We start from the raw sequence: 27,836 nt of genomic DNA on the forward strand, positions 1-27,836 counted from the left end.
CTTCCCTATCCTTTCTTCAATGATTCTAGGACTATTAGGAGGCCTGTAAAAGACTCCTAACAGGGTGACCTCACCTTTCCTATTCCTAACCTCAGCCCAAACTACCTCAGATGGCAAGTCCTCATCCATCGTCCTTTCCACCACTGTAATACTATCTTTGACAAGCAATGCCACACCTCCCCCTCTTTTACCCCCACCTCTGACCCTACTAAAACATTTAAATCCCGGAACCTGCAACAGCCAATCCTGTCCCTGTTCTAGCCATGTCTCCGTAATAGCCACAACATCGAAGTCCCAGGTTATCACTGCACAGTCTCAAAATAAGAGGGGAACCATTGAGGACTGGGATAAGGAAGATTGTCTTCACTTTGAATTTGGTATATCTCTACCTCAGGGGTCTGTGATGGCTCAATCACTGAGTAGATTCAAGTCAAAGATCAATAGATATTGAAGATATCAAGGGATATGGGGATAGTATGGGAACTGGCATTGTGGTGACACAAACTGAAGAGGATGAAAAACTGACTCCTGCTCTGGTTTCATTTTTTCCTTTGTAATTTTGTTTTTGTTCTCCAGCTCTATGTCATTTGGTGATCCAGAGCTTGCTCCTGCTGAGATGAGCAGCGAGGACTGTGTAACGATGCCATCAGAATGTTGGCAATTTCTTGACAAGAGACCATCAAAAGCACAATCCCAGGGAGATAACCGCACACTTCAGTACAAGAAAGATATCTGCCCACCACAGAACCAGGGAGATATCCGTACACCTCAATATCAAGCAGGTATCTGCCCACCACAGAACCAGGGAGATATCCGTACACCTCAATATCAAGCAGGTATCTGCCCACCACAGAACCAGGGAGATATCCGTACACCTCAATACCATAGAGATATCTGCCCACCAGCATCCCAGGGAGATATCCGCATACCTCAGAACCAAGCAGATATCAGTGCACCTCAATATCAAGCAGGTATCTGCCCACCTCAGAACCAGGCAGATATCCGTACACCTCAACACCAGAGAGATATCTGCCCACCACCGTCCCAGGGAGATATCCGTACACCTTAGTGTGCTCCCATGGGACTCCAAGATCAAAATACATATAGGGGATTATAACTGTTGATGTCAAAAGTGGAACAATGATCTTTGTAATTGGGAACATAATGCAAACTGAATAAAGTAATATTTGAAACACTTCCAGCAGTCTGTGATTATCCTTCAATGAGTGGTACATCTCAGCTCCAGTGTGGTTTAACTAACACAGCACCCTCCTCTCAAAACTGTCAGACAACTGATCTGCCCACTGCAGGGCTCCCAGACTCTGCTTGAGGGACTGTAAGTAATACTGACACCTTCCCACAACGTGTAAGGTACAAAGTTCAAAGATTAACAGAACACAAAAAGATATCTTGTTGAATTTGCATGTTTATTTACAGTCAGACTTACACGACTGTCACCCTACAGCGAGGACAGTAAGGATCACGGTGTTGATATTTGCAGTCATCCATCAATCACTGCTGCTCATGGGGAGCTGTAAGTACAGCAGATAAACACTGGACATCAGGTAGGCTCATCCCAGCTCTGGGCACTGTGAAATCTTACTCTGGGCACTGGGAGACACTGTTCTGGGTCTGACAGAGCCTCCAAGGACCACTGGCAGTTGCTGAGGTACATGCTGACACATATCCAGATGCACTTTACATGTAAAGAGACCCATGTTAATCCAATCAGCCAAAAAGATGGTGCTGTGGTCCACACTCTGAGGCAGGGAGGGGACAGGGCTTTATCTCCAAATCTACACCCACTGAACTGATCTCATCCAGTGTGTGGATAAGAGTTAGGATTGGGCATGGATTGGGGATGGTGAGATGAAGTTATGCTTTGATCCTGGGAAGGATTTGGAAAATGGGAGAGATTTGGATAAAATGTGGAGGGCGTGGTTTACTGAGGCGCTGACTGGAAAATGGACACAATAAGTGGAGGGTGGGGCTGTGCTTCAGGGAAGAATGGTGAATGAGAAACAATTATTGAAGGTCCAAGTTTGATCCCCCTGGGGCAGGGGTGATGTGATCAGAAAGACTCCCAGCCCTGACTGGCCGAGTTTAGGGTGATTTGGATTTTCGAGTCCGAGGTGATGTGCCATTCTCTGATTTGATCAAACCGTTGTCATGGTGACCTGGGAGAAAGAAAGAGGAGAAGTTACTGAGAGACCATGGAGCCCTGACCCCAATCCTCACCCAAACCCTCACACTCCCATTCTGACCGTTGAACCCCAGCTGACCCCAAAACTGCAACCCATTCCCCGACATTCCCACACTCAGGTTGAGTTCCATTTGACCTTCACCGACTCCAAACCAGAACTCCCTGACCCCCACCTGAGCCGTGATCCCACAAACCCATCAGACCCACACCTGCCTCAGCGCCCCCCTCAACCTCCCACAGCCACAGACTGACCTGGTTCCCTGCGGAGGACCCGGCCTCGCGTTGCCATGGCGCCTACAATCTTCCTACGAGATGCCTGCTCTGCTTGAAACTCTCTCCATCGTCGCAGTTGGAAGTTAATAAATCGCCACATCATCCAGGCCTGGGTGCTACACACAGTTACCAGGATACACAGCCTGAGTGTGAGAGAGTCACAGAGAGAGAGAGAGAGAGAACGAGACAGAGAGAGAGAGGCAGAGAGGGGGCGGCAAAGGCAGGGAGAGAGCGGGGGGGGGGGGGGAAGAGTGAGAGACAGGGGGGAGAGAGAGACGGGGGGAGAGAGTGAGAGAGAGACGGGAGGAGAGAGCGAGAGACGGGGGGAGAGAGAGACAGGGGGGAGAGTGAGAGACGGGGGGAGAGAGAGAGAGACGGGGAGAGAGTGAGAGAGAGACGGGGGGGAGAGCGAGAGAGACGGGGGGAGAGCGAGAGAGACGGGGGGAGAGCGAGAGAGACGGGGGGAGAGCGAGAGAGACGGGGGGAGAGCGAGAGAGACGGGGGGAGAGCGAGAGAGACGGGGGGAGAGCGAGAGAGACGGGGGGAGAGCGAGAGAGACGGGGGGAGAGCGAGAGAGACGGGGGGAGAGAGAGAGAGACGGGGGGGAGAGAGAGAGACGGGGGGAGAGAGAGAGACGGGAAGGGAGAGCGAGACGGGGAGAGAGAGTGAGAGAGACAGGGGGAGAGAGTGAGAGAGAGACGGGGGGAGAGAGAGAGACGGGAAGGGAGAGCGAGACGGGGAGAGAGAGAGAGAGAGACGGGGGAGAGAGAGAGAATGAGACGGGGGGAGAGAGTGAGAGAGAGACGGGGGGAGAGAGCGAGAGAGAGAGAGACGGGGGGGGAGAGAGAGAGAGAGAGAGAGAGACGGGGGAGAGAGCGAGAGAGAGACGGGGGGGAGAGAGTGAGAGAGACGGGGGGGGAGAGAGAGAGAGACGGGGGGAGAGAGTGAGAGAGAGACGGGGGAGAGAGAGAGAGACGGGGGGAGAGAGAGAGAGACGGGGGGGAGAGAGAGAGACGGGGGGAGAGAGAGAGACGGGAAGGGAGAGCGAGACGGGGAGAGAGAGTGAGAGAGACAGGGGGAGAGAGTGAGAGAGAGACGGGGGGAGAGAGAGAGACGGGAAGGGAGAGCGAGACGGGGAGAGAGAGAGAGAGAGAGAGACGGGGGAGAGAGAGAGAATGAGACGGGGGGAGAGAGTGAGAGAGAGACGGGGGGAGAGAGCGAGAGACGGGGGAGAGTGCGAGAGAAGGGGGAGAGTGCGAGAGAAGGGGGAGAGTGCGAGAGACGGGGGAGAGCGCGAGAGACGGGGGAGAGCGCGAGAGACGGGGGAGAGCGCGAGAGACGGGGGAGAGCGCGAGAGACGGGGGAGAGCGCGAGAGACGGGGGAGAGCGCGAGAGACGGGGGAGAGCGCGAGAGACGGGGGAGAGCGCGAGAGACGGGGGAGAGCGAGAGAGACGGGGGAGAGCGAGAGAGACGGGGGAGAGCGAGAGAGACGGGGGAGAGCGAGAGAGACGGGGGGAGAGCGAGAGAGACGGGGGGAGAGCGAGAGAGACGGTTGAGAGCGAGAGAGACGGGGGGAGAGCGAGAGAGACGGGGGAGAGAGCAGGAGAGAGACGGGGGGAGAGCGAGAGAGACGGGGGAGAGAGCAGAAGAGAGACGGGGGGAGAGCGCGAGAGACGGGAGGAGTGCGAGAGAGACGGGGGGAGAGCGAGAGAGACGGGGGGAGAGCGAGAGAGACGGGGGGAGAGCGAGAGAGACGGGGGGAGAGCGACAGAGACGGGGGGAGAGCGACAGAGACGGGGGGAGAGCGACAGAGACGGGGGGAGAGCGACAGAGACGGGGGGAGAGCGACAGAGACGGGGGGAGAGCGACAGAGACGGGGGGAGAGCGACAGAGACGGGGGGAGAGCGAGAGAGACGGGGGGAGAGCGAGAGAGACGGGGGGAGAGCGAGAGAGACGGGGGGAGAGCGAGAGAGACGGGGGGAGAGCGAGAGAGACGGGGGGAGAGCGAGAGAGACGGGGGGAGAGCGAGAGAGACGGGGGGAGAGCGAGAGAGACGGGGGGAGAGCGAGAGAGACGGGGGGAGAGCGAGAGAGACGGGGGGAGAGCGAGAGAGACGGGGGGAGAGCGAGAGAGACGGGGGGAGAGCGAGAGAGACGGGGGGAGAGCGAGAGAGACGGGGGGAGAGCGAGAGAGACGGGGGGAGAGCGAGAGAGACGGGGGGAGAGCGAGAGAGACGGGGGGAGAGCGAGAGAGACGGGGGGAGAGCGAGAGAGACGAGGGAAGAGTGTGAGAGACAAGGGAGAGAACAGGAGAGAGACGAGGGGAGAGAGAGAGAGACGAGGGGAGAGAGCAGGAGAGAGACGGGGGGAGAGCGAGAGAGACGGGGGAGAGAGCAGAAGAGAGACGGGGGGAGAGCGCGAGAGACGGGAGGAGTGCGAGAGAGACGGGGGGAGAGCGAGAGAGACGGGGGGAGAGCGACAGAGACGGGGGGAGAGCGACAGAGACGGGGGGAGAGCGACAGAGACGGGGGGAGAGCGACAGAGACGGGGGGAGAGCGACAGAGACGGGGGGAGAGCGACAGAGACGGGGGGAGAGCGACAGAGACGGGGGGAGAGCGAGAGAGACGGGGGAGAGCGAGAGAGACGGGGGGAGAGCGAGAGAGACGGGGGGAGAGCGAGAGAGACGGGGGGAGAGCGAGAGAGACGGGGGGAGAGCGAGAGAGACGGGGGGAGAGCGAGAGAGACGGGGGGAGAGCGAGAGAGACGGGGGGAGAGCGAGAGAGACGGGGGGAGAGCGAGAGAGACGGGGGGAGAGCGAGAGAGACGTGGGGAGAGCGAGAGAGACGTGGGGAGAGCGAGAGAGACGGGGGGAGAGCGAGAGAGACGAGGGAAGAGTGTGAGAGACAAGGGAGAGAACAGGAGAGAGACGAGGGGAGAGAGAGAGAGACGAGGGGAGAGAGCAGGAGAGAGACGGGGGGAGAGCGAGAGAGACGGGGGGAGAGCGACAGAGACGGGGGGAGAGCGACAGAGACGGGGGGAGAGCGACAGAGACGGGGGAGAGCGAGAGAGACGTGGGGAGAGCGAGAGAGACGGGGGGAGAGCGAGAGAGACGGGGGGAGAGCGAGAGAGACGGGGGGAGAGCGAGAGAGACGGGGGGAGAGCGAGAGAGACGGGGGGAGAGCGAGAGAGACGGGGGGAGAGCGAGAGAGACGGGGGGAGAGCGAGAGAGACGGGGGGAGAGCGAGAGAGACGGGGGGAGAGCGAGAGAGACGGGGGGAGAGCGAGAGAGACGGGGGGAGAGCGAGAGAGACGTGGGGAGAGCGAGAGAGACGTGGGGAGAGCGAGAGAGACGTGGGGAGAGCGAGAGAGACGTGGGGAGAGCGAGAGAGACGTGGGGAGAGCGAGAGAGACGGGGGGAGAGCGAGAGAGACGGGGGGAGAGCGAGAGAGACGGGGGGAGAGCGAGAGAGACGGGGGGAGAGCGAGAGAGACGGGGGGAGAGCGAGAGAGACGGGGGGAGAGCGAGAGAGACGGGGGGAGAGCGAGAGAGACGGGGGGAGAGCGAGAGAGACGGGGGGAGAGCGAGAGAGACGGGGGGAGAGCGAGAGAGACGAGGGAAGAGTGTGAGAGACAAGGGAGAGAACAGGAGAGAGACGAGGGGAGAGAGAGAGAGACGAGGGGAGAGAGCAGGAGAGAGACGGGGGGAGAGCGAGAGAGACGGGGGGAGAGCGACAGAGACGGGGGGAGAGCGACAGAGACGGGGGGAGAGCGACAGAGACGGGGGGAGAGCGACAGAGACGGGGGGAGAGCGAGAGAGACGGGGGAGAGCGAGAGAGACGGGGGGAGAGCGAGAGAGACGGGGGGAGAGCGAGAGAGACGGGGGAGAGAGCAGGAGAGAGACGGGGGGAGAGCGAGAGAGACGGGGGGAGAGCGAGAGAGACGGGGGGAGAGCGAGAGAGACGGGGGGAGAGTGAGAGAGACGGGGGGGAGAGCGAGAGAGACGGGGGGAGTGCATGAGAGACGGGGGAAGAGCGAGAGAGACAGGGGGAGAGCGAGAGAGACGGGGGAGAGCGAGAGAGACGGGGGAGAGCGAGAGAGACGGGGGGAGAGCGAGAGAGACAGGGGGAGAGCGAGAGAGACGGGGGGAGAGCGAGAGAGACGGGGGGAGAGCGAGAGAGACGGGGGAGAGCGAGAGAGACGGGGGAGAGAGAGAGAGACGGGGGGAGAGAGTGAGAGACGGGGGAGAGAGAGAGATGGGGGAGAGAGAGAGACGGGGGGAGAGAGTGAGAGACGGGGAGAGAGCGAGAGAGACGGGGGGAGAGAGCGAGAGAGGCGGGGGGAGAGACCGAGAGAGACGGGGGAGAGAGCGAGAGAGACGGGGGGAGAGAGCGAGAGAGACGGGGGGAGAGAGCGAGAGAGACGGGGGGAGAGCGAGAGAGACGGGGGGAGAGCGAGAGAGACGGGGGGAGAGCGAGAGAGACGGGGGAGAGCGAGAGAGACGGGGGAGAGCGAGAGAGACGGGGGAGAGCGAGAGAGACGGGGGAGAGCGAGAGAGACGGGGGAGAGAGTGAGAGACGGGGAGAGAGCGAGAGAGACGGGGGAGAGAGAGAGATGGGGGAGAGAGAGAGAGATGGGGGAGAGAGAGAGAGATGGGGGAGAGAGAGAGACGGGGGGAGAGAGCGAGAGAGACGGGGGGAGAGAGCGAGAGAGACGGGGGGAGAGAGCGAGAGAGACGGGGGGAGAGAGCGAGAGAGACGGGGGGAGAGAGCGAGAGAGACGGGGGGAGAGAGCGAGAGAGACGGGGGGAGAGCGCGAGAGAGACGGGGGGAGAGCGCGAGAGAGACGGGGGGAGAGCGCGAGAGAGACGGGGGGAGAGCGCGAGAGAGACGGGGGAGAGAGCGAGAGAGACGGGGGAGAGAGCGAGAGAGACGGGGGAGAGAGCGAGAGAGACGGGGGAGAGAGCGAGAGAGACGGGGGAGAGAGCGAGAGAGACGGGGGAGAGAGCGAGAGAGACGGGGGAGAGAGCGAGAGAGACGGGGGAGAGAGCGAGAGAGACGGGGGAGAGAGCGAGAGAGACGGGGGAGAGAGCGAGAGAGACGGGGGAGAGAGCGAGAGAGACGGGGGAGAGAGCGAGAGAGACGGGGGAGAGAGCGAGAGAGACGGGGGGAGTGCATGAGAGACGGGGGGAGTGCATGAGAGACGGGGGGAGTGCATGAGAGACGGGGGAAGAGCGAGAGAGACGGGGGGAGAGCGAGAGAGACGGGGGGAGAGCGAGAGAGACGGGGGGAGAGCGAGAGAGACGGGGGGAGAGCGAGAGAGACGGGGGGAGAGCGAGAGAGACGGGGGAGAGCGAGAGAGACGGGGGGAGAGCGAGAGAGACGGGGGGAGAGCGAGAGAGACGGGGGGAGAGCGAGAGAGACGGGGGGAGAGCGAGAGAGACGGGGGGAGAGCGAGAGAGACGGAGGGAGAGCGAGAGAGACGGGGGGAGAGCGAGAGAGACGGGGGGAGAGCGAGAGAGACGGGGGGAGAGCGAGAGAGACGGGGGGAGAGCGAGAGAGACGTGGGGAGAGCGAGAGAGACGGGGGGAGAGCGAGAGAGACGGGGGGAGAGCGAGAGAGACGGGGGGAGAGCGAGAGAGACGGGGGGAGAGCGAGAGAGACGGGGGGAGAGCGAGAGAGACGGGGGAGAGAGCAGGAGAGAGACGGGGGGAGAGCGAGAGAGACGGGGGGAGAGCGAGAGAGACGGGGGGAGTGCATGAGAGACGGGGGGAGTGCATGAGAGACGGGGGGAGTGCATGAGAGACGGGGGGAGTGCATGAGAGACGGGGGGAGAGCGAGAGAGACGGGGGAGAGAGCAGGAGAGAGACGAGGGGAGAGAGAGAGAGACGGGGGAGAGAGCGAGAGAGACGGGGGAGAGCGAGAGAGACGGGGGGAGAGCGAGAGAGACGGGGGGAGAGCGAGAGAGACGGGGGGAGAGCGAGAGAGACGGGGGGAGAGCGAGAGAGACGGGGGGAGAGCGAGAGAGACGGGGGGAGAGCGAGAGAGACGGGGAGAGAGCGAGAGAGACGGCGGGAGAGCGAGAGAGACGGGGGGGAGAGCGAGAGAGACAAGGGAAGAGTGTGAGAGACAAGGGAGAGAGCAGGAGAGAGACGAGGGGAGAGAGAGAGAGACGAGGGGAGAGAGAGAGAGACGGGGGGAGAGCGAGAGAGACGGGGGGAGAGCGAGAGAGACGGGGGGAGAGCGAGAGAGATGGGGGGGAGAGCGAGAGAGACGAGGGAAGAGTGTGAGAGACAAGGGAGAGAACAGGAGAGAGACGAGGGGAGAGAGAGAGAGACGAGGGGAGAGAGCAGGAGAGAGACGGGGGGAGAGCGAGAGAGACGGGGGAGAGAGCAGAAGAGAGACGGGGGGAGAGCGCGAGAGACGGGAGGAGTGCGAGAGAGACGGGGGGAGAGCGAGAGAGACGGGGGGAGAGCGACAGAGACGGGGGGAGAGCGACAGAGACGGGGGGAGAGCGACAGAGACGGGGGGAGAGCGACAGAGACGGGGGGAGAGCGACAGAGACGGGGGGAGAGCGACAGAGACGGGGGGAGAGCGACAGAGACGGGGGGAGAGCGACAGAGACGGGGGAGAGCGAGAGAGACGGGGGAGAGCGAGAGAGACGGGGGGAGAGCGAGAGAGACGGGGGGAGAGCGAGAGAGACGGGGGGAGAGCGAGAGAGACGGGGGGAGAGCGAGAGAGACGGGGGGAGAGCGAGAGAGACGGGGGGAGAGCGAGAGAGACGGGGGGAGAGCGAGAGAGACGGGGGGAGAGCGAGAGAGACGGGGGGAGAGCGAGAGAGACGGGGGGAGAGCGAGAGAGACGGGGGGAGAGCGAGAGAGACGGGGGGAGAGCGAGAGAGACGTGGGGAGAGCGAGAGAGACGTGGGGAGAGCGAGAGAGACGTGGGGAGAGCGAGAGAGACGTGGGGAGAGCGAGAGAGACGTGGGGAGAGCGAGAGAGACGGGGGGAGAGCGAGAGAGACGGGGGGAGAGCGAGAGAGACGGGGGAGAGAGCGCGAGAGAGACGGGGGGAGAGCGAGAGAGACGGGGGGAGAGCGAGAGAGACGGGGGGAGAGCGAGAGAGACGGGGGGAGTGCATGAGAGACGGGGGAAGAGCGAGAGAGACAGGGGGAGAGCGAGAGAGACGGGGGAGAGCGAGAGAGACGGGGGAGAGCGAGAGAGACGGGGGGAGAGCGAGAGAGACAGGGGGAGAGCGAGAGAGACGGGGGGAGAGCGAGAGAGACGGGGGGAGAGCGAGAGAGACGGGGGAGAGAGAGAGAGACGGGGGAGAGAGAGAGAGAGACGGGGGGAGAGAGTGAGAGACGGGGGAGAGAGAGAGATGGGGGAGAGAGAGAGACGGGGGGAGAGAGTGAGAGACGGGGAGAGAGCGAGAGAGACGGGGGGAGAGAGCGAGAGAGACGGGGGAGAGAGCGAGAGAGACGGGGGAGAGAGCGAGAGAGACGGGGGAGAGAGCGAGAGAGACGGGGGAGAGAGCGAGAGAGACGGGGGAGAGAGCGAGAGAGACGGGGGAGAGAGCGAGAGAGATGGGGGAGAGCGCGAGAGAGACGGGGGGGAAGAGCGAGAGAGACGGGGGGGGAGAGCGAGAGAGACGGGGGAGAGAGCGAGAGAGACGGGAGACAGAGCGAGAGAGACGGGAGACAGAGCGAGAGAGACGGGGGGGAGAGAGCGAGAGAGACGGGGGGAGAGAGCGAGAGAGACGGGGGGAGAGAGCGAGAGAGACGGGGGGAGAGAGCGAGAGAGACGGGGGAGAGAGCGAGAGAGACGGGGGGAGTGCATGAGAGACGGGGGGAGTGCATGAGAGACGGGGGGAGTGCATGAGAGACGGGGGAAGAGCGAGAGAGACGGGGGGAGAGCGAGAGAGACGGGGGGAGAGCGAGAGAGACGGGGGGAGAGCGAGAGAGACGGGGGGAGAGCGAGAGAGACGGGGGAGAGCGAGAGAGACGGGGGGAGAGCGAGAGAGACGGGGGGAGAGCGAGAGAGACGGGGGGAGAGCGAGAGAGACGGGGGGAGAGCGAGAGAGACGGGGGGAGAGCGAGAGAGACGGAGGGAGAGCGAGAGAGACGGGGGGAGAGCGAGAGAGACGGGGGGAGAGCGAGAGAGACGGGGGGAGAGCGAGAGAGACGGGGGGAGAGCGAGAGAGACGTGGGGAGAGCGAGAGAGACGGGGGGAGAGCGAGAGAGACGGGGGGAGAGCGAGAGAGACGGGGGGAGAGCGAGAGAGACGGGGGGAGAGCGAGAGAGACGGGGGGAGAGCGAGAGAGACGGGGGAGAGAGCAGGAGAGAGACGGGGGGAGAGCGAGAGAGACGGGGGGAGAGCGAGAGAGACGGGGGGAGTGCATGAGAGACGGGGGGAGTGCATGAGAGACGGGGGGAGTGCATGAGAGACGGGGGGAGTGCATGAGAGACGGGGGGAGAGCGAGAGAGACGGGGGAGAGAGCAGGAGAGAGACGAGGGGAGAGAGAGAGAGACGGGGGAGAGAGCGAGAGAGACGGGGGAGAGCGAGAGAGACGGGGGGAGAGCGAGAGAGACGGGGGGAGAGCGAGAGAGACGGGGGGAGAGCGAGAGAGACGGGGGGAGAGCGAGAGAGACGGGGGGAGAGCGAGAGAGACGGGGGGAGAGCGAGAGAGACGGGGAGAGAGCGAGAGAGACGGCGGGAGAGCGAGAGAGACGGGGGGGAGAGCGAGAGAGACGAGGGAAGAGTGTGAGAGACAAGGGAGAGAGCAGGAGAGAGACGAGGGGAGAGAGAGAGAGACGAGGGGAGAGAGAGAGAGACGGGGGGAGAGCGAGAGAGACGGGGGGAGAGCGAGAGAGACGGGGGGAGAGCGAGAGAGATGGGGGGGAGAGCGAGAGAGACGAGGGAAGAGTGTGAGAGACAAGGGAGAGAACAGGAGAGAGACGAGGGGAGAGAGAGAGAGACGAGGGGAGAGAGCAGGAGAGAGACGGGGGGAGAGCGAGAGAGACGGGGGAGAGAGCAGAAGAGAGACGGGGGGAGAGCGCGAGAGACGGGAGGAGTGCGAGAGAGACGGGGGGAGAGCGAGAGAGACGGGGGGAGAGCGACAGAGACGGGGGGAGAGCGACAGAGACGGGGGGAGAGCGACAGAGACGGGGGGAGAGCGACAGAGACGGGGGGAGAGCGACAGAGACGGGGGGAGAGCGACAGAGACGGGGGGAGAGCGACAGAGACGGGGGGAGAGCGACAGAGACGGGGGAGAGCGAGAGAGACGGGGGAGAGCGAGAGAGACGGGGGGAGAGCGAGAGAGACGGGGGGAGAGCGAGAGAGACGGGGGGAGAGCGAGAGAGACGGGGGGAGAGCGAGAGAGACGGGGGGAGAGCGAGAGAGACGGGGGGAGAGCGAGAGAGACGGGGGGAGAGCGAGAGAGACGGGGGGAGAGCGAGAGAGACGGGGGGAGAGCGAGAGAGACGGGGGGAGAGCGAGAGAGACGGGGGGAGAGCGAGAGAGACGGGGGGAGAGCGAGAGAGACGGGGGGAGAGCGAGAGAGACGTGGGGAGAGCGAGAGAGACGTGGGGAGAGCGAGAGAGACGTGGGGAGAGCGAGAGAGACGTGGGGAGAGCGAGAGAGACGTGGGGAGAGCGAGAGAGACGTGGGGAGAGCGAGAGAGACGGGGGGAGAGCGAGAGAGACGGGGGGAGAGCGAGAGAGACGGGGGAGAGAGCGCGAGAGAGACGGGGGGAGAGCGAGAGAGACGGGGGGAGAGCGAGAGAGACGGGGGGAGAGCGAGAGAGACGGGGGGAGTGCATGAGAGACGGGGGAAGAGCGAGAGAGACAGGGGGAGAGCGAGAGAGACGGGGGAGAGCGAGAGAGACGGGGGAGAGCGAGAGAGACGGGGGGAGAGCGAGAGAGACAGGGGGAGAGCGAGAGAGACGGGGGGAGAGCGAGAGAGACGGGGGGAGAGCGAGAGAGACGGGGGAGAGAGAGAGAGACGGGGGAGAGAGAGAGAGAGACGGGGGGAGAGAGTGAGAGACGGGGGAGAGAGAGAGATGGGGGAGAGAGAGAGACGGGGGGAGAGAGTGAGAGACGGGGAGAGAGCGAGAGAGACGGGGGGAGAGAGCGAGAGAGACGGGGGAGAGAGCGAGAGAGACGGGGGAGAGAGCGAGAGAGACGGGGGAGAGAGCGAGAGAGACGGGGGAGAGAGCGAGAGAGACGGGGGAGAGAGCGAGAGAGACGGGGGAGAGAGCGAGAGAGATGGGGGAGAGCGCGAGAGAGACGGGGGGGAAGAGCGAGAGAGACGGGGGGGGAGAGCGAGAGAGACGGGGGAGAGAGCGAGAGAGACGGGAGACAGAGCGAGAGAGACGGGAGACAGAGCGAGAGAGACGGGGGGGAGAGAGCGAGAGAGACGGGGGGAGAGAGCGAGAGAGACGGGGGGAGAGAGCGAGAGAGACGGGGGGAGAGAGCGAGAGAGACGGGGGAGAGAGCGAGAGAGACGGGGGAGAGAGCGAGAGAGAAGGGGGGAGAGAGCGAGAGAGACGGGGGAGAGAGCGAGAGAGACGGGGGAGAGAGCGAGAGAGACGGGAGACAGAGCGAGAGAGACGGGAGACAGAGCGAGAGAGACGGGAGACAGAGCGAGAGAGACGGGAGACAGAGCGAGAGAGACGGGAGACAGAGCGAGAGAGACGGGGGGGAGAGAGCGAGAGAGACGGGGGGAGAGAGCGAGAGAGACGGGGGGAGAGAGCGAGAGAGACGGGGGGGAGAGAGCGAGAGAGACGGGGGAAGAGAGCGAGAGAGACGAGGGGAGAGAGCGAGAGAGACGAGGGGAGAGAGCGAGAGACGGCGGAGAGCGAGAGAGGCGGGGGGAGAGAGCGAGACACGGGGAAGAGAGCGAGAGAGACGAGGGGAGAGAGCGAGAGAGACGAGGGGAGAGAGCGAGAGAGACGAGGGGAGAGAGCGAGAGTGACGGGGGGAGAGAGCGAGAGAGACGGGGGAGAGAGTGAGAGAGACGGGGGAGAGAGTGAGAGAGACGGGGGAGAGAGCGAGAGAGACGGGGGGGAGAGAGCGAGAGAGACGGGGGGGAGAGAGCGAGACACGGGGAAGAGAGCGAGAGAGACGAGGGGAGAGAGCGAGAGAGACGAGGGGAGAGAGCGAGAGTGACGGGGTGAGAGAGCGAGAGAGACGGGGGAGAGAGTGAGAGAGACGGGGGAGAGAGCGAGAGAGACGGGGGGGAGAGAGCGAGAGAGACGGGGGGGAGAGAGCGAGAGAGACGGGGGGGAGAGAGCGAGAGACGGGGGAGAGAGAGAGACGGGGGAGAGAGAGAGACGGGGGAGAGAGAGAGACGGGGGAAGAGAGTGAGAGACGGGGGAGAGAGAGAGAGACGGGGGGAGAGAGTGAGAGACGGGGGAGAGAGCGAGAGAGACGGGGGAGAGAGAGAGATGGGGGGAGAGAGAGAGATGGGGGAGAGAGAGAGATGGGGGAGAGAGAGAGACGGGGGGAGAGAGTGAGAGACGGGGAGAGAGCGAGAGAGACGGGGGGAGAGAGCGAGAGAGGCGGGGGGAGAGAGCGAGAGAGACGGGGGGAGAGAGCGAGAGAGACGGGGGGAGAGAGCGAGAGAGACGGGGGGAGAGAGCGAGAGAGACGGGGGGAGAGAGCGAGAGAGACGGGGGGAGAGCGCGAGAGAGACGGGGGGAGAGAGCGAGAGAGACGGGGGGAGAGAGCGAGAGAGACGGGGGAGAGAGCGAGAGAGACGGGGGAGAGAGCGAGAGAGACGGGGGAGAGAGCGAGAGAGACGGGGGAGAGAGCGAGAATTGGGGGAGAGAGCGAGAGAGATGGGGGAGAGCGCGAGAGAGATGGGGGAGAGCGCGAGAGAGACGGGGGAGAGAGCGAGAGAGACGGGGGGAGAGAGCGAGAGAGACGGGGGGAGAGCGAGAGAGACGGGGGGAGAGAGCGAGAGAGACGGGGGGAGAGAGCGAGAGAGACGGGGGGAGAGAGCGAGAGAGACGGGGGGAGAGAGCGAGAGAGACGGGGGGGGGAGAGCGAGAGAGACGGGGGAGAGAGCGAGAGAGACGGGAGACAGAGCGAGAGAGACGGGAGACAGAGCGAGAGAGACGGGAGACAGAGCGAGAGAGACGGGAGACAGAGCGAGAGAGACGGGAGACAGAGCGAGAGAGACGGGAGACAGAGCGAGAGAGACGGGAGACAGAGCGAGAGAGACGGGAGACAGAGCGAGAGAGACGGGGGAGAGAGCGAGAGAGACGGGGGAGAGAGCGAGAGAGACGGGGGGAGAGAGCGAGAGAGACGGGGGGAGAGAGCGAGAGAGACGGGGGGAGAGAGCGAGAGAGACGGGGGAGAGAGCGAGAGAGACGGGGGAGAGAGCGAGAGAGACGGGGGAGAGAGCGAGAGAGACGGGGGAGAGAGCGAGAGAGACGGGGGGAGAGAGCGAGAGAGACGGGGGAGAGCGAGAGAGACGGGGAGAGAGAGCGAGAGAGACGGGGGGAGAGAGCGAGAGAGACGGGGGGAGAGAGCGAGAGAGACGGGGGGGGAGCGAGAGAGACGGGGGGGAGAGAGCGAGAGAGACGGGGAGAGAGCGAGAGAGACGGGGGAGAGAGCGAGAGAGACGGGGGAGAGAGCGAGAGAGACGGGGGGAGAGAACGAGAGAGACGGGGGGAGAGAACGAGAGAGACGGGGGGAGAGAACGAGAGAGACGGGGGGAGAGAGCGAGAGAAACGGGGGAGAGCGAGAGAGACGGGGGGAGAGAGCGAGAGAGACGGGGGGAGAGAGCGAGAGAGACGGGGGAGAGAGCGAGAGAGACGGGGGAGAGAGAGAGATGGGGGGGAGAGAGAGAGATGGGGGAGAGAGAGAGATGGGGGAGAGAGAGAGACGGGGGGAGAGCGAGAGAGACGGGGGGAGAGCGAGAGAGACGGGGGGGAGAGCGAGAGAGACGGGGGGAGAGCGAGAGAGACGGGGGGGTGAGCGAGAGAGACGGGGGGGGAGAGCGAGAGAGACGGGGGAGAGAGAGCGAGAGAGACGGGGGGAGAGAGTGAGAGAGACGGGAGAGAGAGCGAGAGAGACGGGGGAGAGAGAGCGAGAGAGACGGGGGAGAGCGCGAGAGAGACGGGGGGAGAGAGCGAGAGAGACGGGGGGGGAGAGCGAGAGAGACGGGGGGGGTGGGAGAGCGAGAGAGACGGGGGAGAGAGCGAGAGAGACGGGAGACAGAGCGAGAGAGACGGGAGACAGAGCGAGAGAGACGGGAGACAGAGCGAGAGAGACGGGAGACAGAGCGAGAGAGACGGGGGGGAGAGAGCGAGAGAGACGGGGGGAGAGAGCGAGAGAGACGGGGGAGAGAGCGAGAGAGACGGGGGAGAGAGCGAGAGAGACGGGGGAGAGAGCGAGAGAGACGGGGGAGAGAGCGAGAGAGACGGGGGAGAGAGCGAGAGAGACGGGGGAGAGAGCAAGAGAGACGGGGGAGAGAGCGAGAGAGACGGGGGGAGAGAGCGAGAGAGACGGGGGGGAGAGAGCGAGAGAGACGGGGGGAGAGAGCGAGAGAGACGGGGGGGGGAGCGAGAGAGACGGGGGGAGAGAGCGAGAGAGACGGGGAGAGAGCGAGAGAGACGGGGAGAGAGCGAGAGAGACGGGGGAGAGAGCGAGAGAGACGGGGGAGAGAGCGAGAGAGACGGGGGAGAGAGCGAGAGAGACGGGGAAGAGAAGGAGAGAAACGGGGGAGAGAACGAGAGAGACGGGGGGAGAGAACGAGAGAGACGGGGGGAGAGAACGAGAGAGACGGGGGGAGAGAACGAGAGAGACGGGGGGAGAGAACGAGAGAGACGGGGGAGAGAACGAGAGAGACGGGGGGAGAGAACGAGAGAGACGGGGGGAGAGAGCGAGAGAAACGGGGGAGAGAGCGAGAGAGACGGGGGAGAGCGAGAGAGACGGGGGGAGAGAGCGAGAGAGACGGGGGGAGAGAGCGAGAGAGACGGGGGAGAGAGCGAGACGGGGAGAGAGCGAGAGACGGCGGAGAGCGAGAGAGGCGGGGGAGAGAGAGAGAGAGACGGGGGAGAGAGCGAGAGAGACGGGGGAGAGAGCGAGAGAGACGGGGGAGAGAGCGAGAGAGACGGGGGGAGAGAAGGAGAGAAACGGGGGAGAGAGCGAGAGAGACGGGGGGAGAGAACGAGAGAGACGGGGGGGGGGGGGGAGAGCGAGAGAGACAGGGGGGAGAGCGAGACGGGGAGAGAGCGAGAGACGGCGGAGAGCGAGAGAGGCGGGGGAGAGAGAGAGAGAGACGGGGGAGAGAGCGAGAGAGACGGGGGAGAGAGCGAGAGAGACGGGGGAGAGAGAGCGAGAGTGACGGGGGGAGAGAGCGAGAGAGACGGGGGAGAGAGAGAGAGAGAGACGGGGGGAGAGAGCGAGAGAGACGGGGGAGAGAGAGCGAGAGAGACGGGGGGAGAGAGCGAGAGAGACGGGGGGAGAGAGCGAGAGAGACGGGGGGAGAGAGCGAGAGAGACGGGGGGAGAGCGAGAGAGACGGGGAAGAGAAGGAGAGAAACGGGGGAGAGAACGAGAGAGACGGGGGGAGAGAACGAGAGAGACGGGGGGAGAGAACGAGAGAGACGGGGGAGAGAACGAGAGAGACGGGGGGAGAGAACGAGATAGACGGGGGGAGAGAACGAGATAGACGGGGGGAGAGAACGAGAGAGACGGGGGGAGAGTGTGAGAAACGGGGGAGAGAGCGAGAGAGACGGGGGAGAGAGCGAGAGAGACGGGGGGGAGAGAGCGAGAGAGACGGGGGGGGGAGAGCGAGAGAGACGGGGGGGGGAGAGCGAGAGAGACGGGGGAGAGAGCGAGAGAGACAGGAGACAGAGCGAGAGAGACGGGAGACAGAGCGAGAGAGACGGGAGACAGAGCGAGAGAGACGGGGGGGAGAGAGCGAGAGAGACGGGGGGGAGAGAGCGAGAGAGACGGGGGAGAGAGCGAGAGAGACGGGGGAGAGAGCGAGAGAGACGGGGGAGAGAGCGAGAGAGACGGGGGGAGAGAGCGAGAGAGACGGGGGAGAGCGAGAGAGACGGGGGGAGAGAGCGAGAGAGACGGGGGGAGAGAGCGAGAGAGACGGGGGGGAGAGAGCGAGAGAGACGGGGGGAGAGAGCGAGAGAGACGGGGGGGGAGCGAGAGAGACGGGGGGAGAGAGCGAGAGAGACGGGGAGAGAGCGAGAGAGACGGGGGAGAGAGCGAGAGAGACGGGGGAGAGAGCGAGAGAGACGGGGGAGAGAGCGAGAGAGACGGGGGAGAGAGCGAGAGAGACGGGGGAGAGAAGGAGAGAAACGGGGGAGAGAACGAGAGAGACGGGGGGAGAGAACGAGAGAGACGGGGGGAGAGAACGAGAGAGACGGGGGGAGAGAACGAGAGAGACGGGGGGAGAGAACGAGAGAGACGGGGGGAGAGAACGAGAGAGACGGGGGGAGAGAACGAGAGAGACGGGGGGAGAGAGCGAGAGAAACGGGGGAGAGCGAGAGAGACGGGGGGAGAGAGCGAGAGAGACGGGGGGAGAGAGCGAGAGAGACGGGGGAGAGAGCGAGAGAGACGGGGGAGAGAGAGAGATGGGGGGGAGAGAGAGAGATGGGGGAGAGAGAGAGATGGGGGAGAGAGAGAGACGGGGGGAGAGCGAGAGAGACGGGGGGAGAGCGAGAGAGACGGGGGGGAGAGCGAGAGAGACGGGGGGAGAGCGAGAGAGACGGGGGGGAGAGAGCGAGAGTGACGGGGGGAGAGAGCGAGAGAGACGGGGGGAGAGAGCGAGAGAGACGGGGGGAGAGAGTGAGAGAAACGGGGGAGAGAGCGAGAGTGACGGGGGGAGAGAGCGAGATAGACGGGGGGAGAGAGCGAGAGAGACGGGGGGAGAGAGCGAGAGAGACGGGGGAGAGAGCGAGAGAGACGGGGGGAGAGAGCGAGAGAGACGGGGGGAGAGAGTTAGAGAGACGGGGGGAGAGAGCGAGAGAGACGGGGGAGAGAGCGAGAGAGACGGGGGAGAGAGAGCGAGAGAGACGGGAGAGAGACCGAGAGAGACGGGGGAGAGAGCGAGAGAGACGGGGGGAGAGAGCGAGAGAGACGGGGGGGAGAGAGCGAGAGAGACGGGGGGAGAGAGCGAGAGAGACGGGGGGGGAGCGAGAGAGACGGGGGGAGAGCGAGAGAGACGGGGGGAGAGCGAGAGAGACGGGGGGAGAGCGAGAGAGACGGGGGGGAGAGCGAGAGAGACGGGGGGAGAGCGAGAGAGACGGGGGGGTGAGCGAGAGAGACGGGGGGGGGAGAGCGAGAGAGACGGGGGGGGGGAGAGCGAGAGAGACGGGGGGGGGGGGAGAGCGAGAGAGACGGGGGGAGAGCGAGAGAGACGGGTGAGAGAGCGAGAGAGACGGGGGAGAGAGAGCGAGAGAGACGGGGGAGAGAGCGAGAGAGACGAGGGAGAGAGAGCGAGAGAGACGGGGGGCGGGGGGAGAGCGAGAGAGACGGGGGGAGAGAGCGAGAGACACGGGGGAGAGGGGGAGAGAGACGGGGGGAGACAGTGACGGGGGAAGAGACAGAGATGGGGAGAGAGAGAGAGAAGGGAGGAGAGCGAGCGAGATGGGGAGGGAGACAGAGGGAGAGAGAGTGAGAGAAAGAAAGAGAGAGAGAGACACACACACACAGACGAAGAGAGAAAGAAAAAGGAGAGAGACCCGTGAGCACAGAAGAGACCACACCGCTCAGGAAGACATCATTGAACACATCACCTTACACTGGGAAAATGGAGAGGGAGTGACAGGCAGCAAATGAGAAAGCCAGGAGCATCACCCATCAGCTTAGTCCTGTCCATAAAAAGCAGGACAAATCCAACCCACCTGTTCCTGCCCCATCAGTCTACTCTCCATCCCCAGTAAAGTGATGGACGGTGTCAGTAACAGTTCTATCAAGCAGCACCTGCTCAGCTATAACCTGCTCAGTGACGCCCAGTTTGGGTTCCCCCGGGGTCACTCAGCTCCTGACCTCATTACAGCCTTGGGTCAAACATGGAAAGGTCAGAATGGTGCTTAAAAAGCACAGCAGGTCAGGCAGCATCCGAGGAGCAGGATATTCGATGTTTCAGGCAAAGCTCAAACATGGATAGACGAGCTGAATTCTGGAGGGGAGGGGAGAGGGACAGCCCCTGACACCAAGGCAGCAGTTGACTGAGAGTGGCATCAAGGCAACCTAGGAAAAGTGGAATTAATGGGAATGGGGAGAAACTCTCTGCTGGTTGGAGTCAGACCTGACACAAAGGAAGATGTTTGTGGTTGTTGGAGGTCAGTCATCTCAGCTCCAGGACATCTCTCCAGGATTTTCTCAGGGGAGTGTCCTAGGCCCAACCATCTTCAGCTGCTTCAGCAGAAGTGGGGATGATTTCATAACCATTGACATCTCTTCAGATACAGTCCACGTCTAATATCAGGGTCTGGGCTAAAGAGTGGCAAGTAACATTTGTGCCACACAAATGCCAGGCAATGACCATCTCCAACAAGAGACAATCTAACCATTGTTCCTTCATGTTCAATGGGCATTATCATCACTGAATCCATCAATGTCAACATCCTGGGGATGACCATTGATCAGAAAATGAAATGGACTAGTTAAATAAATAGTTAGTTCAAGAGCAGGTTAAATGCTCAAAGTGACTACTCTTGACATCAACTCATGACTATCACCTTAAACAGAGATGAGCCAACTCCCTCACCTAGTCCCTGCTCACCTGCCCCATCGCCCAGTGCCAACTCACTCCCTCACTCGCCCACCACCCTACAACCCTCCCATGCTCCTCATCACTTCCCTGTCTGCCCCCCGGCCCGTCATTGCTGGTGCCTGGAATCTGCTTCCCTGTCACTGGGTTCCTTCTTGGAAACAATCTTCCTAATACTGCTCCTGATCCTGGTGGAAGGTCGATTCACTGACAACCCGGACAAGTTGGAACATTTCAACTGAACTCTTTGTGGCAGGAAGCACGTCTAAAGCCAGTCCCACCATTGGTAAAACTCCCCCAAGTGGGGAAACACGTTCCTCACATGGTTCACCATCGGGGAACAGCACTCACGCATCGGATGTTGCTCAGTCCCATTCACACCCAGCTCCCATGATGGCCTAGCCCACACACTCAGAATCATATCTAATGCAAGAGGCCCTTCAGCCCATCAGGTCTACACCAAAGACTACACTAAATCTACACTAGTCCCACATTCCAGCACTAGGCCCACAGCCTCAAGTATTGACATTTCAAATCATCCAAGTACTTTTTAAAAGATTGTGAGGTCTCCTGCCTCAACTGGACCCCAAGATTGTGCATTCCAGATTCCCACCACCCTCTGGCTGAAAACATATTTCAGCAGCTCCCCTCTAAACCTCCTACCTACCACGTTAAAATTATGTCCCCTTGGTAATGACCCTTTAACTGAGGGGCTGAAGCTGCTTTCTAACCTCATTGTCCACTCCCCGCGACTGCTTATACAACATAAGGGCTACAAAACCAAACCCAGCAGAATTGCAGGTAACAGTACACCCCACCCGACAAAATCAATAAAGTCGACACTCACTGTGCAGAAGGTCAGTGAAGCGACATCACCTACCCCATCAGCCTTGGATGCACCCCCACCCACAGACACCACCTTAGGTTATCCTCCTTGAGAGTGAACCCACCAAAAGTGTAGCCCGAACAGAGTTCCTGGCCGTACACTCAGATCCTGTGTGGGCCAGCTGGCGGGAGTATTTGCGGATATCTGTAACCTTATTAAGTTCGTAAATCCCCACTTCAAGAAGACCACCATCGTCTCGGTGCCAAAGAAAACCCACACAGCGGGCCTCAATGACTACCACCCAGTGAGTCTAACCTCCATGCTCACATTGACTCCAGCCGACCATGTTGCCTTGAGCCTTTGCAATTTGCCTACCAGCGCAACAGGTCGACAGCAGACACCATCCCCCTGGCCCCACACTCATCCCTGGAACATCTGGATAACAAGGACACTCAGGTCTGACTCCTACCTATTGACTACAATTCCACCTTCAATACCATAATTCAAAACAAACTCATCTATAAACTCTGAGACCTAGGTCTTGGCTCTCCACTCTGTAACTGGATCCTCCATTTCCTGACCCATAGATCACAATCAGTAAGAGTAGGCGACAACACTCCTCCACCATAATCCTCAACACCAGTGCCTCGCAAGGCTGTGTACTCAGACCCCTACTGTACTCCTTGTATACAGACAACTGTGGGGCCAACTCCCACACCCATTTCATTTACAAGTTTGCTGATGGCACCACCGAGGTTGGGCAGATCTCAAACAATGATGAGACAGAGTACAAGACAGAGATTGAGTGTTCAGCAGCATGGTGTAAAGACAAAAATCTCTCCATCAACATCAGCAAAATGAAGGAGCTGGTCATTGACTACAGGAAGTGAAGTAGAGGGCACGTCCCTCTCTGTGTCAGTGGGGCTGAGGCGGAGATGGTTGACAGCATCAACTTCAGGGGAGTGATGATTACCAACAATCTGCCCTGATCCACCATCTTGATGCAATGGTCAAGAAAGCACAACAACATCTTCACTTCATGAGGAGGCTAAGGAAATTCAGCATGTCCACAAGGACTCTTTCCAGTGTTGTGGTTCTGTTCGCCGAGCTAGGAGTGTGTTGCAGACGTTTCGCCCCCTGACATTTATAAATGTCAGAGGAAACATCACAGAAGCGCTTCACAGGAGGCTCCCAAGCACTGAGGATGTCACCTAGACAGGGGACGAAACGTCTGCAACACAAATTCCCAGCTCGGCGAACAGAACCACAACAACGAGCATCCGAGCTACAAATCTTCGCACAAACTTTGACTCTTTCCAATTTTTATAGATGCACCATAGAAAGCATTCTATCCAGATGCATCACAGCTTGGTACGGCAACCGCTCTGCCTAAAACCACGAGATACTACGGAGAGCTGTGATCACAGTCCAGTCTATCACACCAACCGGTCTCCCACCCATTGACTCTACCTACACTTGCTGCTGGGTCAAGAAAGCAACCATTGTAATCAAAGACCCCTGCCACCCTCTTCCATTGGGCAGATGATATAATAGTTGGAATACATGAATGAATTGATCGAAGATTCTTCCCCACTGTTATCAGACTTTTGTACAGATCAATCAAATGTTACCAAAAGAGAACATGCTGGAAAATCTCAGCAGGTCTGGCAGCATCTGTAAGGAGAGAAAAGAGCTGATGTTTCGAGTCTAACTGACCCTTTGTCAAAGCTGAGATTTTCCAGCATTTTCTCTTCTGGTTTCAGATTCCAGCATCCGCAGTAATTTGCTTTTATCACTCAAATGTTAATTCTGATTTCTCTCCCTCTGCACCATCTCTACGGCTGTAACACTGTATTCTGCTCTCTGTTCTGCTAATCTGCTGCACTTTGTCAAATTTTAGGCCCAGCAAAGCCTCCAGTACATCCTCACAACCTCTGTCAATCTGCTAAAGCACCTCACAGGCCCTCTTCCTGAATTCTGTACTGACATCCTCCTTCTCCAAACTGAAGACAGATGTGAACACTCACCAATGTCCTCGGCTCCATGCAGATATCTCCCTCTGACCAAATGGGCCCTGACCATCCTCTTCCCTTTGATATACCTTAGGATTCTCCCTCATTTTAATCACCAATGTTTCTTTAGGTCCCCTCTTTGCTTTCCCACCCTTCATTTCCTCAATTCCATTAGGGAATATTCCAGTTTATCCAGGTTTCTCTGGGCCTGTTTCTCCTACTTTTCAGTGTGAATGGAATGTTTGGGCTGGTACAATCCATATTTTGTTTTCGAATATTTCTTTCTCTGTCACTGGAAGCCTGTGACTAGCGGTGCTCTGCAGGGATCGGTACTGGGTCTTGCTGGTTATCATTTATATCAACCATTTGGATGACAATTTAGTAGGCATGTTTCATAAATTTGCAGATGACATCAAAACTGCTGGAAGGTTATCTGAGATTACAAAAAGTTCTTGATTAATTGGTTCATTGGCTGAGGAGCGACAGATGGGAGTTTAATTTGGATAAATGCACGGTAGGCGAGGACTTGTACAGTTAAATGATAGAGCCCTGGCTAGTGTGGTTGAACAGAGAGATCAAGGTTCAGGTACGTAGTTCTTTGCAAGTTGCATCACTGGTAAACAGGGCGGTTAAGAAAGTGTAGCAGACTTGCTTTAACTGCTCACACCATTGAGTATTGTAGTTGGGACATTATGTTGATATGAGGCCCCTTCTGGAATTCTGTAGCTATACCGAGAGAGTAGCTGTTCCCAGTCTACGTGCCATTTCCTGCCTTATTTTAGGAAAATATTTGGCTTTGTCCAAATCCAAAATCCATTTCACTGACTCCATCGCAAACTTAACACAGACTGTGTTGGGGATGTTATCACTAAAATGCTCTATTGCCACCTCAAACATCTGTCTGATTTTGTTTCTCAGAATTAGATCCAGCCGCGCACCTTCCCACGATGCACCTCTTACGCATTGATTTTAAAAACTCTCCGAGATACAGAGTCATTCAGCACGGAAACAGACTCTTCAGTCCAACTTGTCCATGCCGACCAAGTTTCTCAAATTAAACTAGTCCCACTTGCCCGTGTTTGGCCCATATCCCTCCAAACCTTTCCTATTCATGTACCTGTCCAAATATCTTGTAAATGTTGTAACTGTACCTGCATCTACCACTTCCTCTGGCAGTTCATTCCACACACGAACCACACTGTGTGAAAACTTTGCCCGTTAGGTTCCTTTTAAATCTTTCTCCTCTCACCTTAAAAATATGCCCCTGGTCCGAACTCCCCCCTGCTCTAGGGAAAAGACCTTTGCTGTTCACCTTATCTATGCTCCTCATTATTTTATAAATCATGAGAAGGTCACCTCTTGATCTCTTATGCTCCAGTGAAAAAAGTCCCAACCTATCCAGCCTATCTTTACAACTCAAACCCTCCAGTCCCAGGAACCTCCTGGTGGATCTTTTCTGAACCCTGTCTAATTTAATAATATCCTTCCTACAGCAGGGCAACTGGAATCGTATTCCGGAAGGGGCCTCATCAACGTCCTGTACAATCTCAACAAAATGTCCCAACTACGAAACTAAATGGTGTGAGCAATTAAAGCAAGTGTGCTACACTTTCTTAACCGCCCTGTTTACCATTGACACAACTTGCAAAGAACTAGGTACCTGAACCCCTCATCACTCTGTTCAACAACACAAGCCAGGGCTCTGTCATTTAACTGTCCAAATCCTGCCCTACCTTGTATTTAGGAGAAAGTGAGGACTGCAGATGCTGGAGACCAGAGTTAAAAAATGTGGTGCTGGAAAAGTGCAGCAGGTCAGGCAGCATCCGGGGAGCAGGAGAATCGATGTTTCGGGCATAAGCCCTTCTTCAGGAATGAGGCTGGTGTGCCAAGTAGGCTGAGATAAAAGGTGGGGGGGGGGGGGCGCTGGAAATACGATAGGTGTAAGGAGGTTAAGATGAGGGTGATAGGCCGGAGAGGGGGTGGGGGCAGAGAGTTCGGGAAGAAGATTGCAGGTCAAGAGGGCGGTGCTGAGTCTGAGGGTTGGGACTGAGACAAGGTGGGGGGAGGGGAAATGAGGAAGCTGGAGAAACCTACATTCATCCCGTGTGGTTGGAGGGTTTCTAGGCGGAAGATGAGGCGCTCTTCCTCCAGGCGTCGTGTGGCCAGCGGCCCTCCCCCAAACTCCCCCCCACCACCCCCACCTTTTATCTCAGCCCGCTTGGCACACCAGCCTCATTCCTGAAGAAGGGCTTATGCCCAAAACGTCGATTCTTCTGCTCCTCGGATGCTGGCTGGCCTGCTGCACTTTTCCAGCACCACACTACCTTGTAGTTATCCAAATTAAACTCCATCTGTCACTCCTCAGCCAATGAACCAATTGATCAAGAACTCTTGATGGAGAATCCAAAACTTTATGAAGCATGCCTCCTAAATTGTCATCCAATTGTTTATATAAATGACAAACATCAGACCCAGCACTGATCCCTGCAGCACACTGCTAGTCACGGGTCTCCAGACCAAAGAACAACCCTCCACCACCACCTGCTGTCTCCTGCCATTTAGCCAATTTTGTGTTTAATTGGCAAGCTCTCCCTGAATCCCCTGTGATCTCACTTAGCTAATCAGTCTACTGCTCAGAACCTTGGCAAAGACAAGGTCTGAATACCAATCAGTCTATCACTCTGCTTTCATTGATCTTCTCAGTCACCTCTTCAAAAAACTCAAATAAGTTTGTGAGACATGGTTTCCCACACACATGGCCATGTTGACTATCCCCAATCAGCCCTCACCCAGCTCAGGATTTTGCAGTTGGAGGAGCCCTGCCCGTCACATGGTCACCTGAGATGCCGGTAACCCTATCTCTCAGAATCCCCACATCAGTGATGCCAGACTCACTGGTCTCCAATTTCTAAGAATCTCCTTACAGCCTTTCTTAAATAAAGACATATTAACCACCCTTCAGTCCTCTGGCACCTCACCCATCGTTACAGATGATGCAAATCTCTGCCAGGGGCCCTGTAGTTTCTTCCCTACCTCCCCACAACATGCTGGGATACACTTGATCAGGTCCTGGAGATTTATCTACCTATATGTTGTTTAAGACCTCCAGCACCACCTCTTCTGTAATATGGAATGTTTTCAAGATATCAATTTTTATTTCCTTGCGTTCCCGAGCCTCCATTTTTCCTACACACTAAAAACTGATGCAAAATATTTGTTTAGTATCTCTCCCATTCCCAGTGATTCCTCACACAGATGACCTCATTGACCTTTAAGGGGGCCCTATTCTCTCCCTCGTTGCTCTTTTGCTCTTCATGTACTTATAGATTCTCCTTAATGTTATCTGCCAAGTCTACCTCATAATCCCCTTTTTGCTCTCCTGATTTCCCTCTTACGAATGCCCCGACAACTCTTGCACTTTGTCCTTGACATTATTGTTATCCTGATTAATGGCGAAGTAGTTGAAAGCTCCTAATATAACTGTCCTATTATTGTTTTTACACACCTCAGTGAATTGATTACAGACTTATTCGCCTATTGATCGATAATTGTTGGGAGTCTACAATACACTTGCAGCAATGTAACTGTTCCATTTTATTCCTAAACAGTACCCACAAAGGGGCAGCCTGGCATCTCATTGGTTAGCACTGCTGCCTCACAGCGCCAGGCACTCGGTTTCGATTCCAGCTTCGAACGACTGTCTGTGTGGTTTGCATGTTCTCCCTGCATCTGCGTGGATTTCTTCCCACAACCCAAAGATGTGCGGGTTAAGTGCACTGACCATGCAAAATTGCCCACAGTGTTCAGGATTGTGTAGGTTAAGTGCTTAGTCAGGGGTAAATTTAGGATAGGGGAATGGGTCTGGGTGGGTTACTCTTCAGAGGGTCGGTGTGGATTTGTTTTTGGGCTGAAGGGCCTGTTTCCACACTGTAGGGACTCTATGATTCGAAAGCCTCTTTTAGAGATTCTTCTAAGATATCATACCTCATTACTGCAGTAGCTGACTCCTTTATTAATAACCGAACACCACCTTCTCTCTGATATCCTCCCCTGTACACCTGCAGATTTTATACTGCAGAATGTTGAGTTGCCACTCCTGCCCCTCCCTCAATCATGTCTCTATGATAACAACAACATTTAATTCAATGTGACAAGCCATGCCCTTAACACACCTTGTCTTACCTGCAATATATCTAGCATTAAAGGAGAGGTCAGCCAGCTTCACGTTACTTTCTTGAAACACATGGCTGAACTCGCTCAGCCTTTATTCCTTGACTAAAGTGGTTCAGTATCCCTTTGTACTAACACTCTGTGTCTCCTTGCCTGGTGAACTACTTTAAATTCTGATTAAGAGCACTGGCAAATCTACCCACAAGAACGGTTCAGGAGCAGACCATCTTGCTTGTCCAGATTCTATCTTCCCCAGAAATGGTCCCAGTGATCCTGAAATTGCTGAAAAAATACAGCAAGTCTGATAGTACATGTGGAGAGAAGGCAGAGTTGATGTTTTTTTTAGATTACATTACAGTGTGGAAACAGGCCCTTCAGCCCAACAAGTCCACACCGACCCGCCGAAGCGCAACCCACCCATACCCCTACACTTACCCCTTACCTAACACTACGGGCAATTTAGCATGGCCAATTCACCTGACCTGCACATCTTTGGACTGTGGGAGGAAACCGGAGCACCCGGAGGAAACCCACGCAGACACGGGGAGAACGTGCAAACTCCACACAGTCAGTCGCCTGAGGCGGGAATTGAACCCGGGTCTCTGGCACTGTGAG

General features: G+C 58.9%; 2 protein-coding genes across 2 annotated transcripts in view; one reads left to right on the plus strand and one right to left on the minus strand.

The window, feature by feature from the left end:
* Positions 1–1,190, plus strand: part of efhc1 (EF-hand domain (C-terminal) containing 1) — an 88,491-nt gene extending 87,301 nt beyond the window's left edge. The window contains exon 10 of the mRNA XM_087990956.1: positions 577–1,190. Within this exon, the coding sequence (XP_087847082.1) occupies positions 577–1,069 (493 nt within the window). The 3' untranslated portion in view covers positions 1,070–1,190. The remainder of the gene's footprint in view (positions 1–576) is intronic.
* Positions 1,191–1,408: 218 nt separating this feature from the next.
* tram2 (translocation associated membrane protein 2) overlaps positions 1,409–27,836 on the minus strand; it is a 94,200-nt gene continuing 67,772 nt past the window's right edge. Inside the window, exons 10-11 of the mRNA XM_087991005.1 lie at positions 2,456–2,619; positions 1,409–2,177 (exon numbers count right to left, since the gene is read on the minus strand). Coding sequence (XP_087847131.1) covers positions 2,104–2,177; positions 2,456–2,619 — 238 coding nt within the window. The 3' untranslated portion in view covers positions 1,409–2,103. The remainder of the gene's footprint in view (positions 2,178–2,455; positions 2,620–27,836) is intronic.

Source organism: Chiloscyllium plagiosum, unplaced genomic scaffold (assembly GCF_037043375.1).
Source record: "Chiloscyllium plagiosum isolate Xiang-an unplaced genomic scaffold, Cpla_swu_hap1 HiC_scaffold_10, whole genome shotgun sequence".
Classification (NCBI taxonomy): Eukaryota; Metazoa; Chordata; class Chondrichthyes; order Orectolobiformes; family Hemiscylliidae; genus Chiloscyllium; species Chiloscyllium plagiosum.